Source organism: Sorex araneus, chromosome 7, assembly GCF_027595985.1.
Source record: "Sorex araneus isolate mSorAra2 chromosome 7, mSorAra2.pri, whole genome shotgun sequence".
Lineage (NCBI taxonomy): Eukaryota > Metazoa > Chordata > Mammalia > Eulipotyphla > Soricidae > Sorex > Sorex araneus.
Window position 1 is genome coordinate 34349530 of NC_073308.1, and position 13443 is coordinate 34362972.

The following is a 13443-nucleotide window of genomic DNA, read 5'->3' on the forward strand; positions in this document are numbered from 1 at the left end:
TGGCAGGCTGGGGATTGAACGTGGGTCAGCTGCGTGCAAGGCAAGTGCCCAGCCCGTTCCTTGGACTATCTCTCCAGCTCATATGAACTTTTATCATTTCTGTCTTCTCTTCCAAGTGGCAAGGGGAGAGGAGGAATCACGGACTGATGGGTCCAAGTTCAATTCCTGCTTCTGTCCCTCCTCAGCCGGGATCCGGAGCCAGTCACCTTGAAGAGACTTTTTCTTGTTCCAGAAAACGAGGCCCCACCAGCTGTCCGAGGGGGGGCCAGGAGCAGCGCCTGGAGCGTGGCTGGTGCCCGGGCAGGCCAGTGGCCTCTCCTCCATGTTTGTGCCGGCCTGAGACACTGCTGACAGTCTTAGAGAACACAGCCCCCAGTGACACCTCCTCATTGAACAGGCCCCAAGCCTGTTCACCAGGCCTGCACCCCGCCCCCCCACCTCCCACCCACCACCCCCAGCGGCCACGAGGCTCGGGAGCACAGCGCCACACGGAGCACGTGACTCAGGTTTTATTGAGGAGAACATCTTAGGACACACACATCCGGGGACAGAACTGTACAGTGGGAGGAGGCGACAACTTTCATACACTATGTACAGCCGTCGGCAGAGGTACAAAAGGTATGTACACTGTGCGCTGCCAGGGAGGGTGGGCTGGGCCAGGTCCCTTCTCTTCTTGGCTTTCCTCGGACCCCAGGCCCTTCCGGGACTGACCAGCTTCCCCGAAGGACTTTCGGGACAGGGGTTCAAAGGACTGGACTGGACTCGGGCGGGGTGTGGGGGCTCAGCCAAGGTCGGGGGAAGAGGCAGGGGGTGGGCAATAGACCCCCCTCACCGATGCCAGGAAGGAAACCGAGCTTCCCCTGCGGGGTCTGTTCTTACACCGAGCGGGGCAGGGCAGGATCTGGAAGCCAGGCGAGGAAGGCCAGGCCCAGGTGGCACTGCCAGACCAGGCCAGGGAGCAGCTTCCTGTCTGGGATGGCAAAGGGACAGGTGCCAGTGCTGGGCCAGCGCCCGGGAAGCTGCTCCTGCTCCTGTCTGCAGGCCCAGGCAGGTGCCGTGCCAGCCGGGGTGGCTCAGGAGCACCCCGGTGCCTTGGCTGCCTCTGGCCCCCGCGGCTGCCCACCTCTATCCGCACCAACTTGGGGGCACCGCCCTGGGCGGTGGGCAGGGTCCGAAGACTCGGGGAAGGTCTAAGTCAGCGCTAGAGGTGGGGGGAGCTCCCGGACACCCCAAAGGCCCAGGGTGCCACCCTCGGCCCGGCCCTGCCACCCGGGCCATCTTGAGGCTTCTCCAGATGGCCAGCAGGGGGCGCAGGGGGTCCCTTGGGTGAAGCCAACAGAGTGTGGGGACAGGGAAGGCGGGCAGTGGCCCGGACCCAGCATGGTTGTGGGGAGGCCTGACCGCCACAGGGAGGAACCCCCTCCCCCAGAGCAGGGGACTCTCACACAATCCTGAAAGCATGCAGGGGCTGGGGGGCTGGGGTGTGCATTGGTGGGTGGGGGCTACGGGGTCTACAAAGGTCGTTCCTTCCCGAGAGGGGCCAGCCAGTCCAGATTTGGGCCCAGCCTCCCCGCCTTCTCCCCCACCCCCACCCCCCACCCCCCACCCCTAATGCCCCGGGGCCAGGGCTCTTGTGCTCCCATCACAATCCATTTGTGCTTCCAGCATTTCGGGAACTTGTGCGACTAGGGGGGAGCCAGGGGCCTGCCCCTAACTAGGTACCGTGGACATCCCTGAAAGCGGCGGAGGCCTCTCCGGAGCTCGGGCTGTGCGGGGGGGGGGGGTGGGGGGGGCTCCGGGAGGGCCTTCAAGTTCAGAGTCAACGGGGTGGCGGCAGGACGGAGAGCCGTGCCCGTGAGGTAGCTGAGCCAGGGCGGACGGCAGAGAGCAGGGGAGAGAGCACCTCGGGGAGCACGGGGAGGAGCACCAGCGGGAGCACGGGGAGGAGCACCAGCAGGAGTACGGAGAGGAGCACCGGGCACCGGGTGGGCACGGACGGACGGGGGCGGGGGGGCGCAGGCTCGGGCAGGACGTTCATGCAGAGGGGAGGCTATCTCACGGGGCGCGCTCCATGCTTTTTCTGTTCAGGTAGGAGAGGGGCAGGCAGGCGGGCGGTGGGGTGGGGATGGGGGTTCCAGTTGTCACGACCGTCCTTGCTCGGCCGCAGGACACGGGCAGGTGGCACTGGCATCTCCAACCGGTCTGCAGGGGCCACCGCCTCACTACGGCGGCAGCGCCAGGCCCCGAGCTCCAGCCTCAGCCGGTTTATTCAATTTTTTGGCCTTTTCTGGCCTCCTCTGGCCCTGCTGCCTGGGGCACCGGCCTCCCAGGGCAGACACGGAGCCCTAACGTCTCAAAGTTTCTTCTGAACAGAGTTGGGGGTCCTGACCCCCAGGGAGACTGCAGCCGCAAGAAGCGCCGGGTAGGGTAAAGGACGGAAAACAAGGGCGGCAGGTTCGGACCCAGGATGGGTGCGAGGGCGCCCCTTCCCGAGGGCCCCTTCCGGGAATCCCCCGGCCAGGCAGCCAGTGGCCTGGCGCATCCTCCCTGCCTCCCACAAGGCAGCAGCCTGCATCCGAGGTAAGGCTCGATCTCGTGTCTCCTGAGCCCTGGGCGGCGTCCAAAGTCTCACGAGTGCCGTAGTAGCCGGGGCTGCTTCCGAGGTGGGGCCCCCGTGCCGGGTCTCAGGGTGCCTTCCTGGGAGCCGCAGGGGGGAGAGGTGTGTGGGGCGCGGGCTGTAAGGCTGCCGGCAGGGAGGAAGGCACCGAAGCACCAGGCCGAGAGGTCAGGGGTGCGTCGAGGGGGCCCCGGCATGGCTGCCCAAGGCGGGGGTCCCTCCTGCACAAAGCACCCAGCGGGGGCCCGGGGCCAGGTGGAGGGGCCCCGTTTGGGATCTCTGGGCCCCCTCAGAGCTGCGGGAGAGAATGCAGGAGAAGAAACTTCAAGTCCGTGTCCAGGCGGCAACAGCGACGAACGGAAATAAAAAAATAAATTAAATAACCGAAGGATTTCTGATGCCTCCCAGCACCACTGCCGCGGGCACGGTGTGGAGGGCACGCGGAGCCCAGCGGCTACACCTGGTTTCCGTGGGTACCTGAGGACTAGCTTGTGGGGCTCAGAGGCAGGTGCAGGGGCTGGGGGTCGGGGGGCAGGCCAAGGGCTGAGGAGGAGAAAGGAGGGGACGGAGCCCTTCGGCTTCACAGCTTAATTTCTCTCCCACCCCGCTCTCTCCGTGGGGGCACAGACTGGGGGAGACTGAGAGTGAGGAAGGAGAGGGGGAGGGGCCACACCCCGGGGTCGGCACCCCTGTCTCCAGTCGCCGCCGGTCAGAGGGGTGGGGTCCCCCACTTTCCTGCTGTGCTGGGGGGTTGTCACTCCTGGGCCCCAGGTAACCGCCGTCCGCTCCAGATCTTCACGGTCAGGTCGCTGCGGGCGAGGGGAGACGGGGCCAGTCAGCTCTTCCGGTGGGCCTGGCCGGCGGCCCCCCGGCCAAGGGAAGGACAGGACAGGCTCGACTCCCCAAGCTCCCCGAGGGGCCGCGGGAGGGTGCAGGGCGGGGGGTTGCTGAGGGGGGCCTGGGAGAACCTGGGGGCGGGCTCTCGCTGGCCCCGCTGCCTGCGTGCGTGCCCCTCTCTGACTCCTGCTAACCTGGCACCCCCCTGCGGTGGGGACTGAGGGAGGCTGTCCACAGCGCATGCTCGGAAGAGTGGGGGAGGGCGGCTGCGGGGACAGGCAGGGGGGAGTAAAATAGTCTCGTACCGTGAAGAAGCAGCTCAGATCGAAGTGGAGAGAGAGAGGGAGAGGAAAGAGGGGGGCGGGGGGCGGGGTCAGGGCAGGGTCAGGGCAGGGTGGTGGCACGGCCCTTTATGGCCAGGACCCGGCGTGGAACGCAGGGGGTGAGTCCAGGCACGTAATTCCACACCTTGACCCGGCAGTCACTGTGGGGGAGACAGGGGGTGGGGGGTGGGGGGGGGGGACGAAGAAGGGAAGAAGAAGAAAGAGAAGAGAGAGCCGCTGAGTAGGTCCGGGACAGGCCGGCGGGGCGGGGTGGGGCGGGTGGCGAGTGTGCAGCTGTGCCCGGGACGGCCCCCTGGCCCTCCTCAAAGGCGGTGGGGTGTGCGGTGGAGCCCCCGGGGACGGCCTGGGCCCCCCGGGCTCCCCGGCACCCACCTGGAGGCGGTGAAGACGTGCTTGGCGTTGGTGCAGATGGCGTTGATGGGGCTGTCGTGGCCCTTGATCTCGCTGATGAGCGTGAAGTTGTCCACGTTCCAAGCCTTGATGGCGCCCGCGCGGCAGGCGCTCAGCAGCATGGGGCGGCCGGGCACGAAGGCCAGCGCGCTCACCCAGTCCTTGTGCGCGTTGGGGATTTGCTGCCGGGGCAGGGGGCCGGGCGTGAGGGCCAGGGAGGTGCGGGAGGGAGCCAGAGGGAGGGGACCCCCCCAGAACACAGGCTGCGGGTGCAGGGGGGCGGCAGCCGGAGCAGAGCAGGAACCTGGGGAGCCCCGGCCCTCAGGCCATGCGGGGCTGGAACCCCAAGAGCTCCTGCACCCCTGGACTCTGACAGCGCCCCCACCCTGCACCTGGGCGGGCCCCCCCACGGGGCTGACCCGACAGACACCCCCCACCCCACCCTGTACCTGGACAAGCCCCTGCTGCTCCAGGTCCCACTTCTTGATGCCGTTGTCCCTGGAGCCGCTGAACAGCGCGTCCCCTTGGATGGCCAGGCACTCGATGCCATCGTAGTGTGGCGGCTCGAAGTTGTGGGTGGGGCCGATGGTGCCCCCCACACACTCCCCCAGCTCGAACATCTGTAGGGGGGGGTCGGGGAAGGCCAATGCTGTGGGTGGGGGTGGAGCTCCCTGGGGGGGCCTGGGAGTGAGGAGGTGGAGCCCCAAGGCAGGCCTGGGGAGTGTCTCTTTCCATGGGACCCACCAGCACCTTCACAGCCACCCTCCTGCCTCCCTCCTGCCGCTGTTCTGGGCTCTCAACTCTTACAGGCCCTGCCCGGGGATGGGCTCTCTCCCTCCCTCCCTCTAACCCTCCCACCCTCCCTCTCTCCCTCCCTCCCTCCTTCCTTCCTCTCCTCCCTTCCTCTCTCCCCTCCCTCCCTCCCTCTCTCCCTTACTCTCTCTTCTTCTCTCCCTCTCTCTCTCCTTCCCTCTCATTTTTGTTTTGGGGCCACCCTTGATGATGCTCTGGGCTTACTCCTGCCTCTGTGCTCAGAATTCACTCCCGGCGATGCTCGGGAGCCATAAGGGGTTCCGGGGTCCGCAGTGTGCAAGGCAAGTGCCCCAGCCACCGCACTGTCATCGCTCCTGCCTCCCTTTTCTTTTCTGTTTGCTTTTTCTACCACACGTGACCTGCCGTGGGGGCTACCACGGACATGGTGCTCGGGGTTCATGGTGCTGGAGACCCTGGCTCCGTGGCCCCCGTTTCCACACCTGTCCCATCCATCCAGGCTCCCGCACCCTGACATCACTCCCCTGACACTCGTGACGAGGCCGCCCAGAGGCCTCTCCCAGACCCCCGAGTCTCCCCCCTTCTATAAGCAGTGCCCAAAACAAGGAGGAAGACAGACATCCAGGAGGGCCTGGTGCCGGGGAGGCGGGGTACCTTCACGTAGTGGTCCTTGGAGCCAGTCACCACCAGGTCGTGCTGGCTGGCTGTCTGGGTGACCGTCAAACACATCACGGGGCCAATGTGGCCCGTCAGCTTGCCGACTGGCTGGAACCTGCGTGTGGGGGAGGGGCAGAGGCCCAGCAGGGGCAGAGGGCAGAGGGCAGAGGGCATCAGGAGTGAGGTGGGGGTGCTGGCCCAGGCCCCACACCCTTCCTCAGAGGCAGGGGCTGGGGCGGGGACATGCACTGCACAGCCAAGGGTGTGGGCAGGCTAGGTCCAGCCTCCACCACCCCGGGCCCCTGGGAGACCCCCGAGTTCCTGACTGACCGGCTGAGCTCCCAGATGCGGACGGCATTGCCTGAGGCGGCATACAGCATGGTGCCCGAGGGGCTGAGGGCAATCTGGTTGATCTGGTGCTCCCCTGGGGCACTGGTGATGACCCGCGTGGAGGTGGCCGCACAGGCATCCCCTGAGATCACCTGGCCCGAGGACCTGCCAGCAAGGAGGAGGCAAGGATCAAGCAGTCCGCTTGCACAGGCTAGAAGCCGTTCTTCCAGGAAGCCCTCCCTGATCTCCAGAGCGGGGATGGCTTCTCTGGGGAAGGCTTTGATCAACACACTGGGGTTGAGGGACGGTGCCCCACTAGTCACACCTGCACCCACCCCCACTCCCCTAGGCGGAAGCCAAGCCCCCACCCTGGCTGTCCGTGGCACCAGGTTCGGAAGGAGCAAAAGGCCGGGTCTGGTCTCGTGGGAATCACTCAACTTCTGAGTCAGCGTCTTCCGCCATCGGGTTGGCTTTGTCTTTGGTTTGGGGGTCACACCCTGCCATGCATAGGGGGTCACTCCTAGCTCGGCACTCAGGAATCACTCCTGGCAGTATTTGGGGGACCACATGGGATGCCGGGGATTGAACCCGGGTCGGCTGTGTGCAAGGCAAGCATCCTCCCCGCTGTACTGTTTCTCTGCCCTCTCCCCCCTGCCCTGGGTTTTGTTTTTATAATACTATTTTTAGGGAAGCAGTTTGGCTTCACAGTAAAAGGAGGGGAACGGAGTGCTCCTGGCGGGTGCCTGCCACACAGAGACCAGCACCACAGCCCAGGTGCCTTTGCTGCTGGGGAAGGTGCCACATGCCCAGGGCTGACCCTGTGGCACACTCCCTGGGGGAGAGACCCGGTGGCCACGCTGGGCAGCCCCACTGCCAGGAAGCGTTGGTCAAACGACAGGCAGTTGGAAGCTCCCATTGTCAGAGGCAGATGGAAGGCAGCCTACGAGGGCCGTCTTCCTCAAGCAGGGCTCCCTGCCCACCCCTGGCCCAGACCTACTTCAGCTGGGCACCCTTTGCCTCACCCTGGCTCTGGTTCTGGCACCCTGACAGCAAAACCCTCTTCAAGCCATGCTCAGGGACGCTACCAAGTGTGTGGCAGCGGCACTGAGGGCAGCGACGGTGCCAAGACACACCCGTGACTGCTACTGATCAACACTGACCAACCAGTGCCTGGGCCACACGTGTCTCTGTGCCATGGATCTGCACAGCCCCGGCAGTCACGCCACGGTTTTTTTTTTTTTTTTTGCACAAGACCTTTATTTGCACACTTAAAACAAGAATCTGGCCTGGGTGGGAACTCCAGGTCGCCTTCTGTCCTAGCAACTCCTGCCTGGCCAGAAAGATCTAGAAACCTCCATTCTCCCCAATCTTCTTGGTCTCTAAGTCCTCGTCAAAAAAACAAGGGGCTGGAGTGATAGCACAGCGGGTAGGGTATTTGCCTTGCATGCGACCAACCCGGGTTCGATTCCCAGCATCCCATATGGTCCCCTGAGCACTGCCAGGAGTAATTCCTGAATGCAAAGCCAGGAGTAACCCCTGTTCATCGCCAGGTGTGACCCAAAAAGAAAAAAAAAAACCCAAATCAGGACACTGGGCAGAAAGGCCCATTCATTCTCTTGCTCCAGTTAAAGCCCACTGAGCCAAGAAGAGGGGTACGACCCTGGAAGACGCCCCTGGAAACCACGCAGCTGGTCAGCACAGAGATGGCAGGTGGCCAGCCACTCCCGCTCCTGTGACAGAACACCCTGGGAAACGTCTCGCGCCTTTCCAGAGATGACGCCCTCACTCGTTATGGGCTGGACGCCACCTTGAAACAAGAGAAAATCCGGACTTACGTGAGGGTCCGGATGCACTTGGCCGAGTCCCGGATGTCCCACACCTTAATGTAAGAGGTGGACACGGAGAACACCAGCCCCGAGTGGCTGCAGTACTTGATGGACACCACGTTGTTGGGGTGACCCTTCAGAGCCACAATCTCCTGCCCCGTCACCAGGTTCCACATCTTACAGCTGCGGTCTGCATGAGAAGGAGAGCGCACCCCCCAGGGAGCCACCTCCGGGTCAGAACACACACACACACACACACACACGCGCGCGCGCGCGCGCGCGCGCGCACACACACACATGCATGCACACACACACACACACACGCACGCACGCACGCACGCACACGCGCTCGCCCTGTCCCCAATCCCACCCAGGGATGGCGGGAGTGGGGGGGGTTCTGGCGACCTGGAGGACGGACGCTCTGAGCGGGCGGCAGATGTGTGCTCCCGTGCGCCTGTGTGCATGAGCATGCTTGGGGGAAGGCCCAGGCTCACGGCTTCTCAAACAAACGCCCACAGACACCTGAGTCGGACAAGGCTGCCCGGGGTCCCGGGCTAAGACAAACCCACCCTGGCTCACTCCTCAAGCCCGCGCTCTCCCTTGAATCTCGCCGCTTCTCTCCCTTTGCTTGCTTAGTTCCTCTCTGGAGAAGCCCATGTTTCCTCTCAAACACGCTTCCCTCTCTGTCTCCTCTCCTCTTTCGAATCATTTTGTTCAATTAAAAACTACCTTCACTTAAATAAAAAAAGGGGCCAGAGCCAATAGCACAGCGGGAAGGGTGTTTGCCTTGCACGTGGCCAACCTGGGTTCGATTCCCAGCATCCCATATGGTCCCCCGAGCACTGCCAGGAGTGATTCCTGAGTGCAGAGCCAGCAGTAACCCCTGTGCATCGCCGGGTGTGACCCAAAAAGAAAAAAAGAAAAAAAAAAGAAGCCACAGAGTCTTTTTTCCCCAGTTTCAGGAAGCGAGCTCCGATCGGGGAGTCCCCGAGTCTGACCCCCAGCATGGCAGCACGACCCGTGGACCCTGCCCAGCCGAGTCCTGGAGAGCCCTGAACTCCACCGGCCCGTGCACGGCTGGCCCTGGCCACGGGGCACCCTCAGTGCTCCTCATGAGAAACCAGCAACAGCCCCTCCCTGTAGCTGCTGTTCCCGCAGCGAATGAGCAAGCGGTGTGGGGTAGGGGTGGGGCCTGTCCATCATGGCGACGGCCCCCAGGGACTACAGGGTACCACCCAGGTTTGTGAAAGGACTGTGTGTGTGTGTGTGTGTGTGTGTGTGTGTGTGTGTGTGTGTGTGTGTGTGTGTGTGCAGGTCACCGGCCTCCTAGGGATGCGCGTCTCAGAGTGCAGCACCAGGGACCTGCAACCTGCACGCGCTCTTGGGCGGCTGTCTGCCCCTTGCTGCCTGACACCAGGGTGGAGGGGATGCCACCGTGAGTCTGGAGCTACTGAGACCCTCACACGGCTTGGCCAGAAGGCGAGGCTGGATGTCGGGGGTCCGGGGTGGAGGACACGGGGTCCCTGAGAAGCCCCCTAGTTTCCAAGGGAGGCACGGAGGAAGTGCTGATGGGCCAGGAGACAGGGGTCTGTCCGGGCCCTGGGGGAGCAGGCCGATGCCCAGGGGACCCCGCCCCGAGGCAGCTGGTGCCACTCACCTTTGGAGCCCGTGAAGAGCAGCTCGTCGGTGGCGTCCAGGCAGAGGATGGGCTTGCTGTGGCCCTCGGCCACAGAGACACACTGCAGCGGGGCGGTCCGAGCACTCTTGGCCCCTCCGAGGGGCGAGATGATGCCCCTTCCGGGAGAGAGGGAGAGAGGGGCGGTCCGTCAGCCAGGGACCCAGCAGCTGCGCAAGGCACGCACGAGGGCAGCGGGCTGAGAAGGGACGAGGGTCTCCTGGGGACACTGGAGACGCCAGCAGGGAGACAGGCCGAGCTCTCGGGGCCACACTGAGCCAGGCCCTGTCCCCAGGTCCCCTGAGCATGCGATCCAAGACTCAGATGCAGCCAGGCCCCCTGTGCAGTGCTCCCCGAGGCTGGGTTAATCCAGCAGGGGCTGGGGGGCAGAGGGAGAATGCTCAGGTGCCCCCCAGGCAGCCCTGGACTGGGGTACCTGTGAGTAATTGCCTGAGGGGCTCCCAAGAATGCACACACACACACACACACACACACACACACACACTCCTATGATCACCTATTCACCCACATATGCACACTCATACCATCATATAAGTACACACACACATGATCACCCATCCACACACATGCACACTCATGCTATCATGTAAGTACACACACACACATGCACACTCATACTATCATGAGAAGTACACATTCTCACACACATAATCGCCCATCCACATACACAAGCACAGACACACTCAGTCATACATATGCACACATATATACACACATATCCACACATTCACACGTAAACTCACTCACCCTTGCATACCCACATGGATGCACACATATGCACGCACACTATCACCAATCCACACATCCACACTCATACGCATACTTTCATTCTCACATTAGTGCACACACAATTACCATCACCTCTCCACACATACACTCACACACCCACTCACATACATGCACGAACACATGTGCACACATATACACTCACACTATCTCACACATACTCTGATGCTTGCGTGCACATACCCATACAACTTACATGCATGCACACAGTCATAGCACTCTCACACACTCACACATGTCCCCTTTGTACACATGGTCAGACCCAAGACTGTCACTTGTACAAAAGACTTGAGCCCCTGCAGGCCTTCCGGTCCCCCCGGGTCCCTGTGGGAATGAGGTGCTACCAGCCAGGCATGCACCCCGGGCCCCCCAGGAGTGCCAGAGACAAAGGTACTGATACTGGAGGCAGGAGGGACCCCCCTCGGCCTCTGCATGCTGCGAGCTGTGTGGGGGAGGAGCTTTCTCGCTCTTTCCCTACATGCAGACCCCCCAGTGTCAGCCTCCGGGGCTCAGTCAGCCTGCCACAAGCGGCCCCTCAGGTGTCACAGCTGCCCCCTCACTGACTGGGCCTGGGCCTGGCCATGACCGTGAGGACAAGCGAGGGGTGTCTGGGGAGTCTGAGGACAGCGTTGCCCGGGGCAGTGGGGGTGGCCTTTCTCCTGCGGGGGCACCCATGCTGGCGGAGAGTGGGGGGGCCGAGCTGAGCGCTGGGGGTGGGCCTGGGGCAAGCATGCGGCACCCCTGGGGGCAGGGCTGCAGGGAGGGCGGAGGGTGGGCGGCATGCTGAGGAATGGGGCGCAGGCGGGGGCGGGCAGAGAGGAGAGAGAGCGAGCCGGGGGCGCACACGCGAGAGCCATCTGTGTGTACCTCAGGACCTCCGACAAAGAGGAGTCGCTGTCATCAGACCTGGGAAGGCAGAAAATTAGCTGGATTAGGGGGCGAGAGGGGGCGCACGGAGGGAGGCGGGGCAGAGGCAGGCGGAGCAGGGGGGAGGTCAGAGGGCGGGTTATTCTCCCAGGGGGTGGAGAGAAGCAGAGGGTCAGGGCGCTTGCTTGCTCAAGGAGAGCAGAAAGGTGGTGGGGGGGGCAGGCTGGCAGGGGAGCTGTGGACGCCCCCCAGGAGCGGGACACCGGGGTGCCGCAGCTAACAGGTGGGAGCGGGGACGGGCGTCGGGGAGCGCCAGCCCTCACTCGGGGAGAAGGTCGTGGCCGTTTGCTGTCCCAAGCCTCTCTGCCCTGTGAGGTGCCCCGCCCCACCGCTGGCCTCTCCCTACCTGCTGACCGCCCCTCCTGCGGCCCCTCCAGCACCCCAAGACCCTGTGGGTTCACGCCTCTGGCAGGGCAGCCTCTGGGCCTACACGCTCCAGGGCTGCTGAGGCCTGGTGCATGAATGGACGCGGGGTCCGGGAGACCACCACGCTGGCGTGGCCAGAACCCCTCATCCCAAAGCTTCTGAGGAGGGCACCTGCAGGACCCAGAGCCTTTCGGGTCAAGGGGCACTCCCCACGCATCCCCCTCCCACAGAAACACCCGCTTCTCGGTCCTCTACACTTCCCCAAAGATGGCACTGACCCCGCGCGGCGAGCTAGAGAGTTGCCCACTGGGGTCGCAGGAAGCCAGAGAGTGGGCATGCAGAGGACAAAGTGCCAGCGGGGTCCTCCCCTGGGTCAGAGGCCCTGGGTCTGGGCTGCCCCTCCCTCGGGGCCTCCTTCCCTGGCACGGGGACCAGGACAAGTGTCAGGGCCGGGCGGGGGCTCCTACACCACCTCACAGTGGGGCCCGAGCAGCCTCAAGGTGGAGGAAGGCCAGTGGCCGGCAGCCACGGCCACATCCTTCCGGGAATGAGCAGGCTGGGTGACTAGGGAGTCTCACTCTGCGGGGACCGGGAACCTCGAGTGAGCACTCATAGAGGGGCTCTGGGGAGAGTCCCAGGGGCCAGGAATCACCTGACCTCCCCGCCACGATCCACCCCTGACCCCCCTCCCTGGTGCTTCTCCCTTGCCCTGTCCGGAGGGCACACATGCTGGGGCAGGGGAGGGTCCAGTGAGGACTCAGCGGGCAGAGACGCCCAGAGGAAGGCTCCCGTCCCGCCAGGGCCGGCCCAGCCCCACCCCCGCTCTTACTTGTCCAGCGCGGACCCCTGGCTCTGGTTGCTGGTGAGCCGAGAGAACACGTTGCGGTCGTTTCGGGGCCGAGTGGGAGGGGACGAGGGTGGCGTGAATCCCATGTCCGTGGACCTGCAGAGGAGGACAGAGAGCAGCCCCCGTGAGTGGCCACACCTGCCTGCCGCCCTGCACCCCGTATCCTCCGAGCGCTGTGTCCACGCCTCGAGTTCCCACCTCGTGATTAAAGGGCATTTGTTTCATTATTATCATTTTCCACACCCAGCAGTGTTCAGGGCTTGCTCCTGGCTCTGAGCTCAGGGCTCACTCCTAGAGGGCACCGGGGACCATAAATGGTGCCGGGGATTGAACCCAGGTCAGCCACATGCAAGGCAAACAACCACCCTGCCCTACTATCTCTCTAGCCCTGGTTCAGATGCATTTGGAGGGGCTGGAGCAATAGTACAGCGGGGAGGGTGTTTGCCTTGCACGCGGCCGACCCAGGTTCGATTCCCAGCATCCCACATGGTCCTCTGAGCACTGCCAGGGGTGATTCCTGAGTGCAGAGCCAGGAGTAACCCCTGTGCACTGCCAGGTGTGACCCATAAAGGAAAAAAATGCATTTAGAACCCCAAGGGCCCTGGTGCTCTGTGGGTTTAAGGTCCCTGAGGACACGTGACAGAGTGTCAGTCCCAGAGATTTTCCTTTCCATAATCTAGGTCGCAAGAAAGTCTGGGAGTGGTTCCTTTAGGTATTTTTTTTTTTTTTTTTGCTTTTTGGGTCACACCTGGCTCTGCACAGGGGTTACTCCTGGCTCTGCACTCAGGAATTATCCCTGGCGGTGTTCAAGGGACCATATGGGATGCTGGGAATCGAACCCAGGTTGGCCGCGTGCAAGGCAAACGCCCTACCCGCTGTGCTATCGCTCCAGCCCTCCTTTAGGTATTTTCTTTTGGTGTTGGGGTCACACCTTGCTGTGCTCAGGGCTTACTCCTGGCTCTGTGCTCCGGGACCCCTGCTAGTGGTGCTCAGGGGACCCTATGGTGCACAGGATCAAACTTGTGCAACACAAGTGCTTTATGCACTCT

General features: G+C 63.4%; 1 protein-coding gene across 4 annotated transcripts in view; it reads right to left on the reverse strand.

The window, feature by feature from the left end:
- Window positions 1–493: 493 nt before the first annotated feature.
- Window positions 494–13443, reverse strand: part of KIF21B (kinesin family member 21B) — a 42902-nt gene continuing 29952 nt past the window's right edge. Inside the window, exons 27-36 of one of the 4 annotated variants that reach the window (XR_008631043.1) lie at window positions 12377–12490; window positions 11122–11160; window positions 9430–9566; window positions 7782–7962; window positions 5947–6111; window positions 5614–5731; window positions 4638–4808; window positions 4171–4370; window positions 3760–3938; window positions 494–3426 (exon numbers count right to left, since the gene is read on the reverse strand). Coding sequence is in view for 2 of the 4 variants with exons in the window: in XM_055144460.1 (XP_055000435.1) it covers window positions 3372–3426; window positions 4171–4370; window positions 4638–4808; window positions 5614–5731; window positions 5947–6111; window positions 7782–7962; window positions 9430–9566; window positions 11122–11160; window positions 12377–12490 (1180 nt within the window). In the remaining 2 variants the exon portion in view is untranslated. The remainder of the gene's footprint in view (window positions 3427–3759; window positions 3939–4170; window positions 4371–4637; window positions 4809–5613; window positions 5732–5946; window positions 6112–7781; window positions 7963–9429; window positions 9567–11121; window positions 11161–12376; window positions 12491–13443) is intronic. The other 3 variants (XR_008631044.1, XM_055144460.1, XM_055144461.1) reach the window with 3 other exon arrangements.